The 19,850-nt window shown below is 46.5% G+C and overlaps 1 protein-coding gene across 1 annotated transcript in view; it reads right to left on the reverse strand.

Moving 5' to 3' along the window:
• PELI2 (pellino E3 ubiquitin protein ligase family member 2) overlaps positions 1-18,329 on the reverse strand; it is a 206,532-nt gene extending 188,203 nt beyond the window's left edge. Inside the window, exon 1 of the mRNA XM_082844304.1 lies at positions 18,080-18,329. Within this exon, the coding sequence (XP_082700430.1) occupies positions 18,080-18,156 (77 nt within the window). The 5' untranslated portion in view covers positions 18,157-18,329. The remainder of the gene's footprint in view (positions 1-18,079) is intronic.
• Positions 18,330-19,850: the final 1,521 nt, after the last annotated feature.

Consider the following 19,850-nt stretch of genomic DNA (forward strand, 5'->3'; position numbering starts at 1 on the left):
TCCTTTCTCCTTGTTGGTAAGTCATAAGTCAGCACTCTGTTCACAGAACCAGGTTTGTGTATGTTTGATACTTAGAATACAGCTTTGGTGTTGCAGAGACACCACGAAGAAGGACCTTAATTCAAAATAATGTATAACCGCCACGCTGCTCTCCAATGTGTAGGTGATTTTTTTAAAATATCACCGCATTTGCCTTTTTATTTGTTATAAATCCCATGAATAACCTGAATTTTAGACATTTCATTATCTATTATGGTCCCTCTAAGAACTGGAGTTGGAATGGAGAAAGGAGACAAATATTCATTGGAGAATTCTAACTTCTAAACTGAAGGCAGGGTGGGGAATTGGACTGGGAGGGGGAGGGAGGCAGAAAAAAGGAAAACCAGGGAAGAAAGATGGCTTATATTCCCCTGCTATACACAACTCTCTCCGGCAAAAGAAATAAGAGTTTAATGACAAGATTTCTGGTTCCTCGTGATAACGACTTTTTAAAAAATAAACAAAGAAAAGGAACGAAAAAATAAACTCAAGTTGGCTTCCAGAGCACCCCAGCTGTCTTGCTTCAAATATATAACGAGTTGTACTCAACACGGTAGAATGGAGGAAAAGTCAACAAACAGCAAGGATGTTTGCAGGGACATGAAAAAAGAACACATCACGAAACTGGCTGAACAGCAAACATCATATATACATTATAAGCAGAAGGCTCTCTAAAAATCAAAGGAAAGGAGTTGGAAAGTAGAAGATGCAGAGGGAGAAAGCACACAAAGCCCGCCAGCATGCAAACACAAAAGCCAGCCGTGATAAGTAGCAGGAAAAAATAGTGCAAAGAATATTTATCTGTGGCTTCAGAGTGGAAAGATAAGAAACCAGAGCAACTAATTTTAGGTAAAAATAAAGATTTATCACTGTCAAAGTGTGTTTGGATTTGTTGACTTTTCTAGGGAGATTTTTACTACTACATTTAAAGGGGAAAGCTGAAATTCCTGTCAGCTTCAGAACACATCCCTGTACTCAGCCACTTTAACCCCTTCTCTTTAAGTTTAAAAGGAAAATTTTAAATTCACCACCATCGCATCTCAGGGCCAAAGAGTCAACTGTCAACAAGTGCTCATCGCGTTCATGTACTGAAGAGCTCTGTAATTTACCTTGGAAGATGCAAACAGGAGAATACTTTTAGGAAGCTCATTAAAGAAATATAAATACACAAAATACTTACTGAAAAGTAAATAATCCCTTCTTAAAAGTCAGAGCAGGGAGCAAAGAAAAGGGGGAGCAGGCCGTCCACGTTAGAATGCTCATATTTCCAGGGCGGCATTTCCTCATCCTCATCCTTGACCTGCCACCAAGTGTCAGGCTCCAGCGAGGCGCCGGGACAGAGTGCAGGTGAGGGAGCCCCAGGCCCTGCCCGGACCGGGGTCCTAAAGGAATAAACATTTACAAGGCACAGAGAGCTCACGAGAAGAAACTGCTTCTGGCGGGAGGGAAAGGGAGGGGGAGTCAGGAAGGGCATCTTGCTGCAGATGACACCTGAGCTCAACCTTAGCAGGTGAGCGGGATAAAGCAAGCAGAGAGAACCACGGGCATGAAAGCAATTGAGAAAAGAGAGAGAAGGTTCTACGAACTCATAACGGGGGGTGGGGGGGCTTGGGGGCGCATAATGGAGGGGGCCAGAAAGTAGGCCCCAAGGGCAACGCAGTATGTTATCCTGGGCCTGACTGTGCATTTCACATGCAGAATTTGGTATCCTTCAAAGCGTCCTTTTCTCTAAGTACCTAAGAAACTTGTTTTCAGAAGTCACGCCCTTAGCATACATACTAGCCTTTTAGAGATCTTTTAAAGTCTTCAAACAATGGCTAGAATAACCCTGTATTTCTCCTCCTCCGATGTATCCTGTTAGAACAGAGACCTTAGAAATCACATGGCAATTCTAATACTGCAAACCCACCTCAAAAAAAAAAAAAGAAAAAAAAAAAGCAGAATTTGTGTTAGATTATCTATTCACACATATCTACTCTGATAAAAAAATATGTTTTGGCTTACTTTAAATGTTTTTCTGATGTTAATTAAATTCTCTTAAAATGAAGGTCAGTTAACACTTTAAAAAGCAGCCCATATACTACGTATAAATGAAGTATATAAAATATTTTTCAGCAGAGACGATATTAGAAGTGAATATTCAAAAAATGAAAATAACAGCATAATTAGCATTTTTCTTCCTTTTTCCAAAATTTTCATTAATATTCTCTATATATCATTTTCTCAGCATACAGCTTTTTAAATTAATTCCATATTACCTGAATATAAATGGTCTGCCTTAAAAAAATTCCATTTACAAATTTATCAGTGGAGGAAAGCTAAATGATTAGTGTCAATGATTAGTGCTAACCTCTAAAAGTTACAAGAATCTGACACACGACTTAAAAACTGGTTTAGGACTTGAGGACACGGGGAGGGGGAAGGGTAAGCTGCAACGAAGTGAGAGAGTGGCATGGACTTATATACACTACCAAACGTGAAATAGATAGCCAGGGGGAAGCAGCCACATAGCACAGGGAGATCAGCTCGGTGCCTTGTGACCACCTAGAGGGGTGGGATAGGGAGGGTGCGAGGTAGACGCAAGAGGGAGGAGATATGGGGATGTATGTATACGTACAGCTGATTCACTTTGTTGTACAGCAGAAACTAACACAACATTGTAAAGCAATTATACTCCAATAAAGATGTTAAAAAAATAAATAAAACTGGTTTAAATCTAAAAGAAATTAGGGTGAAATAATTACACAAGAAAAACGGAAGAGTACGTGATTTATGGTAACTAACATGGGTGAGGATTCAGGTGTATAAAAAAAAGCCCAATCAGATCAGAGAAAGATTCATTTCAACTGAGAGTTAAGGGCTATGGAGAGCCCTTCTCCTGAGGGAGTGCAGCTCTATTGTCTGAATCTAATCTGAATGAAGGCAACAGGAAAAACAGGGGCAGGCATCCTCTGACCCTTCCCGTGGCCCTGAAGGAGAGGAACATAAAGGGAAGTGTAAGAGGACAAGCCATCAAGCAGTGAGAAAGGGTCAGATCCCCGCGGGGCTGTCGCCTACACCATTGTGTACCCCAGCCTGGCTGGTCCAGAGGGGAATCACCAGCCTTTCTATTGTTATAATCCCAACTTCAGAATCTAATGCCAAACATTAAGCGTTCTACCCTTCAGAACACTATCAAAAGGCATTACTGATAACGACGTAAGATGTATAGGCTCTGAGAAGTCCAATATGCATAAGCTTTAGAATCTGAGAGACCTGGATTCAAATTTCCTGAGCTTGCAAATCCTTTACTAACTGTGCAGGCTCCTAGGCGAAGCTCAATCTCCAGGCATCTCCGCTTCCCCATTTCTCCAAGGACGGTGACATCACCTCCTCTGAGGCCTGAGGAAACTGAACACCTGGCAGGGGCGGGGCGCCCTGGCAGGCGTCCCACACCCCGCAAGGGACCCGGAGTTCTTACTGCCTCCTGCAGTCAGTAGATGGTACAGCAGCTGGGAGAAGGCACGGAGGGGAAAGCCCTGCTGCGACCTCCCCACTACCAACAGAAGAAGCCGCCCCTGAAGAATGGGTGAAGGGGAGAACGTCTTCTCTTCCAGGGGGTCCCCTGGGAGCTAAGGAAGGCTGCAGGCTCACCACCCCGGCTAAACTGTACTCCTCGGCACACGCGAGGAGCAGTGGTATTTCTTATCCAACACGGAGTCTGTATGCTTAAATATCAGGGACAGGATTTCCAACTAATAAACCCAAAACATGAGCTCTGACAGTCCAGGGAAGTGCGGCTGCAGGGTGGGAGGAGGGCACACAAATTATTAAGGTGATGAAGATTTCTGTCTTTTCTCTCCCATCTGGGGAAAAGATGAGTTGTGCTATTTTTTAATGTTTAAAACAGTAGCACATGAGCAGACAACTGTTATAAGACAATAATTCAATTGAAGGGCATTCTAGTGTGTAAACCACTCAAGTTTCACCCTTGTGTAGTTTATTACATTATCAGAGCCTCCTGATTGAATTACTTCCCTGCAGAGCTTCCAAGGCTCTGCTTTTCCCCCCATATAACATCTAATATTGCTTATCAAGAGGCTATATTTGTCCTTTGCTATTTTACCATCTGATATCTAAGGACACCTCTTTGTTAAGGACCTTTTTTTAGAAACCCTGGGTCGTGTGCATCTCACCACATCTGTAACCGAAAAGGCTTAACTGCCCTCACAGGAAGGTCGAAACTGTACAACATAAAGCTACACCAGCTTCCAGAAGGGTCTAAGTCAACAGTTTCATCAAAGCCTTAATTGGCATCTGGTCTAAGTTAACACTCAGAATAAGCAAATAAAAGGCACTTTTCCTGGCCTGCTGTTGGCCTCTGGTTTTCGGATTAACTAAACCAGTGCCACTGCTGCGACAGGTTGTACTAAGGACTGTCAGGGAGGAGATGGAAGGAGTGGGGAAGGTCTTTCCCTTTAGTCGACACTAACAGCAAGATCAAGAGACAAGAAAGGAAAAAATCAACACACAGGGACGTGAGAACCCAGGCAAAGGCAGACCTTCACTCGAGAAGAGAAGGGCTTGCAGCTCCTTTTCCAAGCTGTAAACAAAATACAAACTCGAGCCTAAATCATCACAGACAATGGCAAAAGAAAAAAGATTTCAGGGGTGCATGCCACAACTAACGAGATTAAAGATTAGAAAAATAACTCATTGAACTGGCTTTGAAACTAGAGAAAATGAACTTTGAATTATTTTGGATTTACAAAAGCAGCTCTTCCTTGCAGCATTAATTTAACTGTAATATATTCAGGTACAAGAAGGCAGATATGAGGAGGATTCGTGTTTTTATTCTCTGGAGATCATATATTTGATGTTTTTGAAAATATGTAAGTAGACACAATGCCTAAGTGGGCAAAGCACATATGTAGGCAATTTCCACCCCGTCTCAAAAGTTCATGTAAGTTGGAAACATTTAAAACAAAATTCAACCTCACTGGTAACTACATAAACGAGTCAAGTTTTGTGTCACTGTGTTTAAAGAGAATACCCAGTATGGAAAGGGTTTGGCTAAAAAATAAACGTAAAGGTACAAAACTGTTCAGACATACAGTAGAGGCAGGACCTAAGGACAAGGGTGCGGGAGTCAGAAAGGCATGGGTTCGAATCAGAGCTCTGCCACATAATACAGTCCAGCGACCCTGCGCGAGCTTCTCAACCCCATGCGTGGCTCAAGTTCCTCATCTATAACACGGTGAGGGATGGTACCCACCTCCCCCGGTCAGAGCGGCTCTGCACAGGACCTGGCTAAGAGCAAGACACCATCACCGCCACCCATGCGCCAGCCCTGGGTGCGCCTCCCCCAAACAGAGAAAGAAACCAGCAGCTAAGCAGCAGCAGCCTAGCTGGAATTTCCTCATCCTTGCAGAAAAAAAAGATAAAAAGCTCAGATCCCGATGCTCCCTCTTTAAGGATGATTTTAAACTGCAAGCGTCTGACCAGGGACCTCCACTTCAATTCAAAAGGAGGGAAGGCACTGAGGACAAGGTAAAAGTTGAGATGGGAGCCAGGAGCGAGCAGGGCAGTGATCAGAGACCCCGAAGAAACTGCCAACCTCGCAAGAATACAAGTCTACTCTGCTCTGCTCTCCGAGCAACCAGAGACACTGGTCTGTGGGCAATGTGGTCCCGTGCCCACACTCCTGCTGCTGGTCCAGCTCAGCCAGAGACAGTCAAGACCCTGGGCTTCACTAACAGCCAGGAGGAGCACCTGGTATTCCTCCCTAAGGGCGAGTCACTGGATGGTTTGCACACTCAGCTTCCTCGGAGCAGGGGAAGGAGGGCTGTGGGGCTGCAGGTCCTCTCTGCCCAGGGGACAATGCATGTGGGATGCCATCTATTGGGCATCTGGGGAAAGCGAGGCTCTAGAGGATAGCTGGCTGAGTGTGTAAAGGTTCTTTGATCCCTGACTGCCCTCCTGGGTGGGGTCTGACCCCAAAATACCCATCGGTTCCAGCACAAGTTTCCAAAATATGCTACTGAGTGAACGAGCGATGGCTTTATCCCACCACGGCCATCTCTCAGGAGAGGGCTCCTCCCAGCACAAGCCACTGTCCCTTGGTGGGGAAGGGAGACAAAGGTAGGGGGAAATAAACTACGAAAGAGGAAACGCAGACCCATTTGGAGATTTCAAAGAAGATCCAACCTGTGGATCAGAAAGCTGAAATGTGCCTGCTATCTCCATATGGAATAACTCCTCGAAATGCTGTCGAGGCTTCCCAATCCTGGCGGCCTACATCATTACAGGGTCCCTGCTGCCTTCCCTTCCAAGTCCCTCTCATTACACTGGCCCTCCAACCCCACGATTTCCAAACTCACTGATGTCTCTCAGCACCTCAGCTTCTATGCACACTGCTCTTTCCCTCGTGACCCTCAGCTAATTCCTACTCAGCCTTTCCATCTCAGCTTAAATGGGATCCTTCCCTCTGCACAAAAACAAGTTCCGACGCCTACAGTATACCCTCATAAAGCCCTGTACCTCGTGGCAGCACCTGGCCAGCTTAATCTGCTTAAAGTCCCTCTTTCCTGATGGACGATAAGCTCCAGGAAGGCAGGGACCACTGTGTCATTACCCTCTGTATCCCCAGTGCAAGTAGATGCCAACCAGCTGATGATACTCCAACTTCATCTCCTTCCCAACTTCATCTCCTTCCCCAAGCACTTCAGCCTCCAGCCAAATCCTTCAAAGTTCCTAAACCCCACAGCTTTCCTACTAGTGCTCTATAAAAATTCAGGCCACCTTTTAAAACTCTGCTCAAGGGCTGCCTTCTCCAGGATATTTTCCCAGTCTCCTAGCAATACACATGCCTTTGACCTTCACCCTGGTGGAAAGACTCAGGCTTCACAGCCATACAAACCTACCTTCCAATCAGGCCCTGCCACTGACAAGATGAGTTACCTGAACTGAGGCCTCATGTCCCAAATAATGAAATCTAACTCCTGGGACTGATTAAGAAAAAGAGAAAAGAACCTGGCACGCAGTGCACCTGAAATAACGGCTCCCTCCGTCCACCCCTCCTCAACACCATGTATGATTTGTTGCTTAGTTATTTGTCTTGCCCTTAGATGTAGGGCCCCTGGAGGGCATTTTCTTATGTGGGTTCCTAAATGTGAGATCACTGGCGTCACCGAAACAGCAACCATAACAGCAATCACCTCACACGTACTGAGTGGTTCAAAGTTTACTGCATGTTTAGATACTGCCTAATTTCTAGTATGTACAGTGAATCCCACATTGAATTAAATATGTCCATACAGAATACATGTGCAGTAACATATAGCTACCTATATATTTGGTATCCCAAAGATTCTAGTGTAGCTTTAAGCTTTAAAATCTCCAAAATTATAAAAGCTACAAACTTACAAAATACACCATTTGGGAGTGTATTTAAGTTTCTTTTACACTTAGTTTACAAATTTTGAATGCAAAAGTTTTCATTTTACATGTTTCAGTCCTTCTGATTAAAAATGTCAAATGTTAAAACTTCCCAAACAGGATTTGGGGAATTTTAAGACATTCCATTCATTTCAGCTACTACAGGAACCCTTTTTTCAGCAAGATGCTCAGTTTGAAGGCAGTCGCTGGCAGAATCTACAGCTGTAGTTCTTTCTCTGCACCCCGAGGACCATGCACGTGGCTGGCAGCTCGGCTGCTGTCACAACTGTCTCCTTCTGGAAGGAAAACACTGGCCCAGCCCAGATTCCACCACGCCACAGCCACCTTCTGCCTTTGCTCGCTTCCTACCCAGCACATAACTTGGCTCCACGGGGTCGATGAGACTTGGGAAGTATTTCAGGAACTGCACCTCCTTCCTACCGCTGATAGTCGCAGACAGGTACAACCCACACAGATGAGCTCTTCATCGCCCTATACTTGCAGGATGCTAGTATAGATGACCTCCCCTCCTCAAACCTCTGTTAGTACTATTATTTCATGTTGGGCGGCCTTTAAAAGGCTGAAGATCGGCATCAGGCACTAGCTGTCCCGGCTCAAAGCTGCTTATGCTACCGTCTTCCAGAAGCACACTTCTCAGCTCCGCTGGGCCATTCTTCAACTGCCTGCTCTCAATGAATTTCGGGAGATAATACTGATTATGGAGATTAATGAACGCAAAGAGATCACAGATGACTTACACATGATAAAGTTATTCCACAACTGCTTTTGTTAGCTACGGTTTTCAGGCCGTACAGTACTTAATGTTTGGAATAACTCATCTAAAAGGCTGAAATTGTGCTTATTAAAATAATCAATAACCTGAAAGAAACAAAAACTCAGTGAATTATTTCCTGTTAGTCTGTCAGATCTGACAACCGAACCACATGCAAATGTAATATTGTGGTGTTTCAGTTGTCTACTGCTGTGTAACAAACCACCCCCAAACATAATGGCTTCAAAGGACAACTGGCACTTAGAATTCGTTAATTCAGCAGAACTAGAAGGAAAGGGCTCATCTCTGCTCCATGCAGTGTGGCCTGGGGAAGCTTGATGGACCAAGAAGCCAGCATGGCTTCACTCACAGGTCAGCTGCCTCAGCTGGGTGGCTGGAATGGCTGGGGGATGACCAGGCCTCCGCTCCTTTTGTAATCTCTCACCCACCAGGGCCACCCTCTCCAGCAGGGTAGTCAGACGTCTTTATACGGCAGCTGCCTTCTAAGAAGATGTTGAGGACTGGATTTATATGTTGAAGTCCTAACCCTCAGTACACTTCAGAATGTGAATGTATTTGGAGACAGGGTCTTGAAAGAGGTAGTTAAGGTTAAATTAGGTCACATGGGTGGGCCCTAATCCAATATGATTGGTGTCCTTATAAGAAAAGGAAGGACCACCAGGGATGGGCACCCACACAGAAAAAGCCACGTGAGGACACAGCGAGAGACAGCCATCTGCAAGCCAAGGAGAGAGGCCTCAGGAGAAACCCAACATGCCAACACCTCGATCTTGGACTTCCAGCCTCCAAAACTGTGAGAAAATAAGTTTCTGTTGTTTAAGCCACCTAGCCTGTGGTATTTTGTCATGGCAGCCCCAGCAGACTAATATAGAGAACAAAAACAGAAGCTACAACACCCCTTAAGGCAACATCCAAAAGTCACAGACCTCTGTCACAAAGACTGGTCAGAGCAAATCACAAAACTAGCTCAGATGCACGGGGAGGGGATCCACCTCCTGAGAGAGGTCCAGCACGCTGGCTGTATTTGAAGATGACAGAGGAAGAATGTGGGACTAAGTTAAAACCCTGAGTTCTCTTCTCTGATCTCCAACTGCCTGCAAATCCTGTTGGGAAAGTTGGGTAATGTCCACCTCAATACATGGCCTTTAGATATAACTCTTTCATTGAATGGTTTACAGAGTCAAACAACTGAACGCTTATTATGTGAAAACAGTTCAAGAATGTGAAAATAGTTCTCAAGCAGTTTATGTTGAGAAGCATAAACTGCTGACACACATAGTACAGTTACCTGTTCGCTCCAATAGCTCTCCTGCACACCCTATACAAATAGCCACAGAGCAAGGCTACGGACTCCATTCTGAATTCTACCCAATAGCATGTAAAGACAGAAGCACCCAAACCCTAATGCAGTCTCAAGCAGCACAGCAGGGAGCCAGCCTGTAAGCCTCTGGGATCTGGCAAGCAGCACACTTCTTGGTGTTTGTGGCCCTCGTGCAACGAGGGCCTTTCCTCAAGGTCATCGATTCATCAGTCGAGCGCTCCAGAAAACCCCCACTGCTCACCCATCACAAGCTCTGATTACGATTAGAGCGCTCCACAACTGTGTAGCAGGAAGCACGAGAAGGCCAGGTATGGACCGGAAAGGAGGAGGGGCCTCGGGGGCTCCTCGAAGGGACTTGGTAATAGTAAACAGCCGTTTCATACCAACAGCCTGGAAGCCAAACACACAACTGCCTGCTCTGGTTGGATTCTGCTAAACCAGTACTAATTAGAATGGGAGCACGGAGCTTGAAATAATGATTCTCAACCTAAACACAGAGCAAGAAAAGCAGGGTACGAACGGAGTTAAGTGTTTGCAAGTGAGAAGCATTATGTGGACGGCTGGAAATAAAACCTCAATCGAGAATGACTTGCAGTAGTCTTAAACCTGCTGCCGAAAATACCCCTAATGCATATTTATTAGGTCTGTCATCCAAGAGGCTTGTACCCCCCAGCCGTCGTTAGTCATTAGTAGGCACTAATGACCGCGGCCTTGCAGCCCCACCCTAGCGCGCTGCAACGCACCACCCTAGCGCGCTGCAACGCAGCTCCGAGCAGCTGGTGGAATGGGAACAGACGGCCTGCTTCCCTTCAAGGCAGAACTTTCTGCAGGTGACAAAATGACTGTTAGGTGACTGACAAAAAGAAAAACAAAAGTTGAAACAGGAATATCTGACGTCAGTAAAGTACATGTTTAGTATCGCAGGGAGCCTTTAACTTGGGCCCTTAAGGTTGAGAGGACTGTTTACAAAACTGCAGCTGTGCTACAGAACCAGAATCTGCGTTCCTTCCAAATCGAGAAACAGTCACCGAACCCCAGAGACACCTCTGAGCTGAGCAGGGCGCTGCAGTGTGCCAGAGAAACCCAACCTCCCATGCACCTGAAAAGGCATACCTCGCACTCCAAGAGGGGTAGAAGTCACCCCTTGTCCTCAAAGGGTCAACTCTTCTTGGAGGGAGAAGCAGATCTTCTCAATGAGCCCTAGTGGAACGCAATTACCACTCTGGGCACGTGGCGAGCAGCACAGCGGACTGAACCCTGCGTGTGTCTAGGGACGTTAAATGTATGTCCTTCTACTTGTTTGCTCTTCTATTTTACCTTTAGTAAATGGTTTACATACTTTGCCTCCTTAACTAACAGGATACTCGGAATCCTTTGGCCTAAGAGTGAAACCCACTCAGGGTGGCTTAAACCGGAAAAAAGTAAATAAAAACTGAAAAAGATGGGGGACTCTCAGAGGATACAGGGTTACTTTCTCAGAAAAGTTTCCCCTGACTTCCCTGTCTACAAGGGCCCCCACTACCTTATCTCCAGCACTTGACCTGGCTAGTTCCCCCACACACACAACAAGCACTCTCCTCCCCTTATCCTGCTTCATCTTCCTCCTGACACTCTCTGAAATTAGATGCTGCATCTACCTGCATGCCGTCTCATTTGCACCACCCATCTCCCCCACTCACAGGTGAGCTCCCTGCAGGCGGGGCCATCTGTCTCACTCCTACTGTATGCAGCCCAGTGTCTGGGGCAGTGCTGGCCCTCAGTCAGTATTTCTGAGTCACTGAATGAGTGGCTGGTCGCTTGCAACCCTGGACAGTGGGTGCAACTGGATCTCATGAGGGACAGGAACCAGAAACTGGAACCCAGACAGCAGCTGGCTCCCATACGCCCCGGTCCCTCTCTGCCTGGGCTTCTCCTTCCACCGGCACTGCTGCAGCCCTCTTTGCAGAAGTGCTTTCTCCACTCCAAGTTTCAGAGCTGAAAATCCAGCTACAGTCTCCCACGCCTTTAGGATAAAGTCCCGAATCCTGCTGGACCTGCCCTCCCACCCTCATCTCTCACATTATGTATTCCAACCACTCTCTTCTAGTCATTCGGGGCTTTTCTCCATTCCTCAAAGGAGCATGTGTGCTCACCTCTGGGTCTTAGAATACTCCTCCTCCTAGAGCAATCTTTCCCTCTACCTCCACCTGGCTAACCCCTTCTCATCCTGGCACATGGTTAGGTGACCCTGTTAATGTACCCCCCGTCACCGCTTATACTCTAAACTGCTTTCTATGCAGGATCCACAGCGGCAGAGATGGTACCTGTCTTGTTCACCACTACATCCCTTAGTGCCAAGGACAGCATCCGACACGTAGCAGATGCTCAAATATTTGTGGAATAAATAAATGAACTGTGTATTTGTACTAGCTGTTCCCTAAAGGGCTGTGACAAGAATAAGACAGCAATTCACGTGTCTGCCTTGTCTTGCTGTATCCCCCATGCCTGGAAGAGCACAATCCCAATAAATACTTGCTGAATGAATAAATCCCTGGCTTGCCTGATGTAACTCCACCCCTTTCTCTCCCACTTGGGAAAACATAGCAGATGCGAGTGCGTAAAATCACGTTATTAAAGGGACATTTTGGAATCATTTAAAAGATCCATCCTTTATTACGTGTCATAAATTACTGGCCATGTACCTCAAAACTGATCATCACGTACTAAGGCGGCTGAGAACAGCTGATTTAGACAAAGCTAACAAATGTGAAGCACTTTCTGCTCTCGTTATTTTTATTTTCCAGAAGATAAAAGTGACAGTAAGCTCAATAAGAACCATTAACAGAATCATTCTTACCCTCGACTGACTTTCTTCTTATAGACTCTGCTCACGCCAGGGGAAACCCTTAGTTAAATCAAAAGATGTCAGAAATTCCTTTTCAGTTATTTTTCTCCCATACCAAGGAGCTCCATCAAGAGCTACTGTCTCCATTCCAAAGACAATCTATGGCCCCACCTTGCTGATCCCCACATAACAGACACAAAACCACTGCCTCAATGTGACAATACTGGTCTCCCTCAAATACAGCAACTGGCATGGTTTTGGTTTTTGGTCTTTTCTGTGTACATGTTTTATCCTTTTGATAAAATATGTTTTGGTAAAGGTGCTGGAACCTCTATCAACCTGGTTTTACTTTTGTTTACCGAAAGCATACCCAAACATTAATCATATGATGAAATACAACTGAAAACGAAAAGTCCTAATGAAGGTTTCAGGCTTGGTGTGTTAAAGAGAGAAACAAATAAATCTGAGAGAGCCAGACAAGAAACCACACAGACAGCCACATACTCCAAACAAGGCTAAAGTTAGTAAAGGAAAATATAGCAACCCGAAGCCAGTCACATCATGACCCTTAATAGCCTACAGAAGTAGACACTCCATCCACACAAACAGAGCCGAGCTCTGCAGATGACCCTACATGCTGAGCGACAGCAAAGGTTTTGTTTTGTATCTTTTTTTTTAAGTTCAAAGACCTTTTAGTCTATAAAGGACACGAGTGTTTGATGTCTGGGCCCAAATTAGAGAGGACGATGAGAAAAGGAAAAGTGTTAGGATGTATTTTAAGGTTTCTTATTACTACCAAGGGGAGGGGTCAAGGCAAAATGCCAAGGTTAAGACAAAAATGGGCATCTAGAAATCGGAGCTGCTTGTTTCAAAGAATAAAGACCATAAACTCTTCCAGCAACAGTCCTCTTTGTCTTTTACCTGATAAAATGCTACACAATCCAAAGGGAAATAGGCACGTACCCCTGACCTTTAGCCGTTTGTAGATCTTGGTCAGTTTCAATTACAATATTTTTGAGTCATACCTGTAGAAATTCTTAACCCTTTTTTGTGCGAAGGATCCTTTTGGCAGTCTAGTAAAGTATACTGAGCCCTTTTCAGAAAAAAATTTTTTTAATAAATTTATTTATTTTTTTTGGCTGCGTCGGATCCTCATTGCCGCGCGTGGGCTTTCTCTAGTTGCGGCAAGCAGGGGCTGCTCTTCGTTGCGGTGCGCAGGCTTCTCATTGTGGTGGCTTCTCTTGTTGTGGAGCACGGGCTCTAGGCACGTGGGCTTCAGTAGCTGTGGTTCGTGGGCTCAGTTGTGGCTCGCGGGCTCTAGAGCACAGGCTCAGTAGTTGTGGCGCACGGGCTTAGTTGCTCTGCGGCATGTGGGATCTTCCCGGACCAGGGCTCAAACTAGTGTCGCCTGCATTGGCAGGAGGATTCTTAACCACCACGCCACCAAGGAAGTCCAGAAAAATATTTTTAAATGCATAAAATACAATACAAAGGATTAAAAATGGAATCAATTATACTTGGTTATCAAGATAGTTTTAAGCTGTGATACAATAACGTATGTACTTCTGGATTCATGTATTAACGAATCTAGCAGCAGGTCTATCTGTTGCCTATACACATAATGGAGTGAAATGCTAAATCTCAGTTTGAATACAGTAAAAATAAAGATGATTTTCCCCCATCTAAGTTCAAGGGCTCCCTGGATTCCATCTGTGGACCCTAGGTTAAAAACCTCTGGATGAGAGAGCCAATAAAAATACATTCTGTGAAGCACCAAATGAAAAAGAAAGTCTTGCAAAATGCATTATCCATTCAACTGCGAGGTGAGGGGAACTAAGAATAAGCAATATTTTTCCAGAAACCATGATGGGCCATTAGTCAGCAAGAGAGCTGCATGCTTTAAATTGAATCCAGAAAGAGATTCAGCTCCCCTCATAAAAGTTACAAGAAAAACTGAAGCTTTGAGGAACTGACTGGACTCTGCTAACAGCACTGCTGGACTCTGCCCTGAAGTGGGGAAACAGTGACCCGGCAGTGTAGTGATCCAGCTCAACTATGAACTTGAACAAATCCCGTTCCTTCCGGGAGCCTCAGTTGCTTCATCAGTAAAATTAAAGAGCTGAACATGTACCATGACCTCTTAGGGCCCTTTCAGTTCTAAAATTTCAGCATCAGATTATCTCTTCCTTATGTTGGTTATTTCAGCCCACTGAGCTTAATTTCAAAACATCACTGCCTTCCTTAAACTTGGAACAGAAAGTTTTACCAAATTTTGAACACCCTCATGTACAACCTAACACCAATGTACCAAATATACGTATACCATTACAACTTTTAAAAATGCCTGTTTTGCACATCTCTACTTCCAAAAAAGTAATCACAGCATCAATCTTTTCTGCTATTAAAACACAGTTCCCATTCGAATCCTAACACCTTCACCTTAAGAATATACAAAATCAACACATGCTGGGCTACCTAGACTATGTTAACTATATGTTTTCAACATTTCAGCCAATAAACAATATGACAGGGTATAAACCAGAAAGGTCCTTGACAACTACCTAATCCAATCATATTTCATTATTTCTAAAGAAACAGAGAAAGGGTAAGGGCCTAAGTCACTATCACAAAGCCAGTGGGCAAGAAAGGAATTCAATCCAGGTCTCCTGACTGCTGGTTCATCCTCTCCTCACGAACTATACCGAACTGCCTCTCAAATCCTGACACACTTCCCCAACTTCAACATCTTAGCCAGGTTTAAAATTAACAGCAAAAAAGACCTGACAGGTAGACCAGTCCTTTTCTCTATCTTCCATTACATAATGGACACAACAATGAGTTGTGGCTACGATGCATTCACTGGTTGAAATCAAGAAATAATTAAATTCTACCAATCTGCCAAGAAAATGATGACCCTACTAAAATCCTGACTAGCTGGCAATTCTCTTAATATCGTGTAAAGCACAAAAAGACGCAGAAGCATCTATATATGGATATAGACATATACATATATAGCTCCTCAGTCTGCTCTCCAGGACCTCTTAGCAACATTTTACTATGAAATTTAGAAGCGAACAAAAAGGGCTACCACACAACCGTTTTTTATTTTTTAAATGAAAAACACACTGTATTTTACAAGCAAAAAGCTTCTATCAATATCAATATTGGGCATTTTTAGATCTCAAGGTTAATTTTATCAGTGAGGAAACCTACTAGAATTCTCTGCCATTATTTATGTTCTAGATGATCAGACATGCAAATCTGATAATTTTTATTTGATTGTTACTGCTGTTTTAAAAGGGAGAGCCCTGTCTCAAGTCCTAAGGGTAGGATAATGATTAATAAGGGTCTCTTTAAAGCCTCCCTACCTTTTCACCCTTTCCCCCGCATTCTTCAAATGTGTTCAATATCGCTAGAGAGTCAGAAAACTACTCTCAGAAACAGAAAAAGGCCACAATTCTTCTGAAGTATTCAAAATCCAGACGAGCATCTTCTCAGAACCTGGTCTCAACTCACCTTTCGCTTCCTCAGAGAGACCTTCCCTGACCTCCCAGCTAAAGAAGCAAGACCTGCCTACAACAGACATTTCCCAAGCTAACCCACTTCTGCTGAGAACTTGGCAGCACCCAAAATTGCCATCTACTATTCCTTTGTTTACATGTTTCCTCCTGTTTATACCTGCCACTCCACACTACAATGAAACCTCCCTTGTTCACTGCTGGAGCCGGTAGGCCTAAACAGTGCTGGCACATAGTAGGTGCACAAATAACTGCTGAGTGGCCCAAAGTACTGATGTAAGTGCCAACTCTGTCATATGAAGTGTCTCCTGGAAAAGCATTCTTAAAGGACAGAGCACATGCAATTGGCAACGCATTTACATAGCCTACTTTAGAGTAAGCCTGTGATACTAGGACAATCCAGGGTATAAATCCCTTTCAGGGCTTTGGAATGCCCAGCACTTCCAGCTGTGAACACAAAACCCTCTCCAGGCCCATTCACACACTGCTTTCATGAAACATCTCAACAACGATATCCTCAAAAGGAAATAATGAAATAAAGTCCTGGCCTAAGTTAATCTTTCGTGTCAGGTTCACAATGTTAAACATACTTTGAAGCCAGCCGCACAAACAAAACCAAACTGCACAATATTAGGCTGGGCTGAGATTACATAAAACAAGCTAAACTCTGGCTTTTTTCCTCCCATTCCTCTCTCCTTCCAGTGAACCCTGATATCTGTCTTTTAAGTGCAATTAGATGCAGGTGAGAAAAATGCTTATCTGCAAACAGCTTCCAAATAGGTAATGAGATTTCCAATGATATTCCACCTAATACTGCAGCAACAAAGTAAGTTGGACTGGACAACTTAGAGCTGAGCTGTGTCTGGAAGCTCCTCTTAAAAATTCTTCTTTTTAAAATTATGTTTAAGTCGGCACTTACTTCAAAGTATTCAGTTATCAAAACACATTTTTCAGAGTGCCCCGAGTTTTTCCATACCCATGACTCTTCGCATGTGTGCTAAGCCTACCTTTCAGCACCCATAATGTTAAGAATACAGGTCTTTCAAGAGAGAAGGACAAAAGCGCGGGTTCTCAGGAGTGACAGATCCAAAGGGAAAAATAATCCTTTCTCTTCCAATACTAAACCCAAGTTGCTGCTTCTCCGGAGTTTCCCCGCACTTTCCCCTCCCCACTCCGCTCCCCTTTCACTGCCCACTTTACCCTGCTTTAATCCTGGCGAAGCCTTTCTCTTGTCTTATTAAGGGTAAACAATAGAAATGTCACAAGGAAACTCAGGAAGAAAATGAAGTCTCTAATTGCTGCCGTTTAACGACTGTAGATAATTACTATCTTCAAAATGTGGTTTTCACAGGCGGAGAGGGAGTCGAGGCGGGTGAGGCTGGCGAGCTCCCCGCCGCTGGGAGGACATCTGCGAGGCCGAATCCCAGGGCCGAGGGACGAAAGGGATGCGGTCCCGTGCCGGGGAGCCCGGGGTGGGGGGCAGCGGCGTTCCTGCCCACTCCGGGACACTCCCGGCCGAGTCACAGACAGTTCAGTGCCCTCGGGCTGCGGTTACCCGTGGCGGTCACCATAACAATATGCAAAGCGCTGCCCGTGGACGCCCCCCGCGCGGATCCCACTGCCCGCTGCGGCCGAGCCGGCGGTGCCGCGCCTGGAGTTCCGGGCCCCGGGCTCACAGTAAGCTGGGTCAGAGGGCCCCCGGGGGCCTCTCAGCTTCGCCAAGGTGGTGGTGGTGGGGGGTGTCCTCGGACACCGCGTGGCGCCTGCGACGGCGGTGCCTCAGCCCTGGCCACTACCCCCGCTACCCGGCCCGGGGCGCGCAGGGAAGTCGAACCCCTATCCCTGCGGTACCGCCAACGACTTGGTCCCCGAACGCTGAGCCCCGCGGGGCGCGGGGTCGCCCCAGTCCCCGCCACTTCCTTCGCCACCGTCCTCGGCGCGGATAGCGCATCCCGGTGCCCGCCGCAGCGCCCAGCGCGCGCCTCCCCGCCCCCGCCGTCCCAGCCCTCCGAGCCGCTCGCGCCGACCCAAGCGCCCGGGCGATCCCCACAGAGCCCCCAAGCCACCCCGCTGGCCCTGCTCGGGGATGCGGGCGCGCTGCTGCCACCCAGCCCGGAGCGCTCGCCGCCCACCCCAAAGCTCCCCGGGTCGGGGACCCCCGGACTTACCCCAGAACCACCAGCTCCCCGTATTTCACCGGCTCCTTGTTGAGGGCGCAGTGCTCCTCCTGGCCGGGGGAAAACATGGAGCCCTGCTCGGCCGCCGCCGTCGCCTCCGCCGCGACCCCCGCCGAGTCCGCGCCGCCGCTACAATCCCATCCCGAGAAGGGAGTGAGCGCGCCAGGGAAGGGCACGGCGGCGAAGGGGGCGCGGGGCGGCCAATCCCGCGGCTGCTCCGTCGTGGCTGCGCGGCTGCCCTGCCGGGCTCTCCGGAGCTCCGCGCAGCGCGGCTGCCCCGAGTCGGACTCGGCAACAAATGGAACCAGGCAGCAGGGGGACCTACCCGCGCCGAGCGCCTGAGCCGCAGCCGCCGCCGAAGCCCCGCGGGAGGGAGGAAGGGAAAGAGCGAGAAAGCTAGGGAGGGGCGGGGGCAGCGGGCGGGGGAGGGGGAGGGGCGGGGGCCGGACCGCTGAGCCGCCCCGCGGGCGCGCGGGCAGGTGGGAGCCGCCCGGCCCTCCGCGAGACGCCCGCAGCCCCCCCGCCCACCCGGCGCCCCCTCCCCCGGCGCGTGGGGCCGCCCACGTCCCCTCCCCGCCCCCCTCGGGCCCTGCGGTGGATCGCCCGGGTGTTATGTAAACATAGAGTAAAAGGGAAAAGAAGTTCTTAAAGGAACAGCTCTATTTTTTTTTTTTTCCTCGCTTCCCTTCCCAAACTTAACAGCGCGGGGTCCACAGCCCTGGTCGCCGAGTTCTCCAGCGGCTGAAGGCTGCGCAAGATCCCGGAAGCACAGCGGTCAAGGTTCCCAAGCCTAGCCTAGTTTCCCCAGGTTAGTTAGCTGTAAATAAAGAACTTGCTCTCGGGGTATGAGAGCATTTGCTTTCCCGGTGTCACTGTGTCGCGGCACACATCCGGAGGTGTCGCACAGGCGCACCTGGGTGCCTCCTCTTCCAAAACCAAGTCCTTAAGAGCTTGAAGACGTCTAGAAATTTGGAGGGTCTCGCCAATTGGCACTGGATTAGAGGGAGTCTTGAAGGCACTTGGAGCACACTGCCGTGGTGCAGGATGTAACAACCCGGTTTGTCGTCAGCAGAGTTCCACATGGTTCCAAAAAAATGTTTTGCTGTTGTTGGAGTTTTTTTTGTTTTTTTTTAATCCAGACCCTGTCCGCTTTCCCATACCTTCTCTCAATCCCCTAAGGAATTTAAGAGGAAATTATTTGGGTAAACATTTTAATGGATATAAAAGTTCCTTTATTATAATTTAGCCGATGCATTGTTTGCTTTTTATGCTTTTCTAAATAGTTACTACTATGGCTTTAAAATATTTTAGAGTATAACAGCTTTACTGACTGCTGTTTCTCCTCATACAGGATTTTATTGTTTTCCCATTTATTAAGCACTCATACTGGAAACTCTGCATATTATTGTCAGTCACTGCCTCTCAAGACTGTTAAATAATTTTCAAAGAAATAAATACTGCAAAGTCACCCTGTGTATAAACACTGACTGGTGGGCTATGACCCTAAGTAAAGGGCTAGGAAAAAGAAATAATTGCATCAGTAACCTTCCATTGCACCGTTCAGCACCCTTTGTCTAACATTCTCTGACAGGTTATTACTATAGTGACAAGATGCTGCAGGAAATGTTACTTCAGTTAGTAACGAATTTGTTTTTAATTGGGGCTTTAGAAATAAATTATTTCAAAGTGACTAAAGCCACACCATTGGTTAGTCAAACACACAAAAACTTTTTAAACAACATACTTCACCTAAGTATAAAAT

Source organism: Leucopleurus acutus (genome assembly GCF_964270905.1).
Source record: "Leucopleurus acutus genome assembly, chromosome: 1".
NCBI lineage: Eukaryota > Metazoa > Chordata > Mammalia > Artiodactyla > Delphinidae > Leucopleurus > Leucopleurus acutus.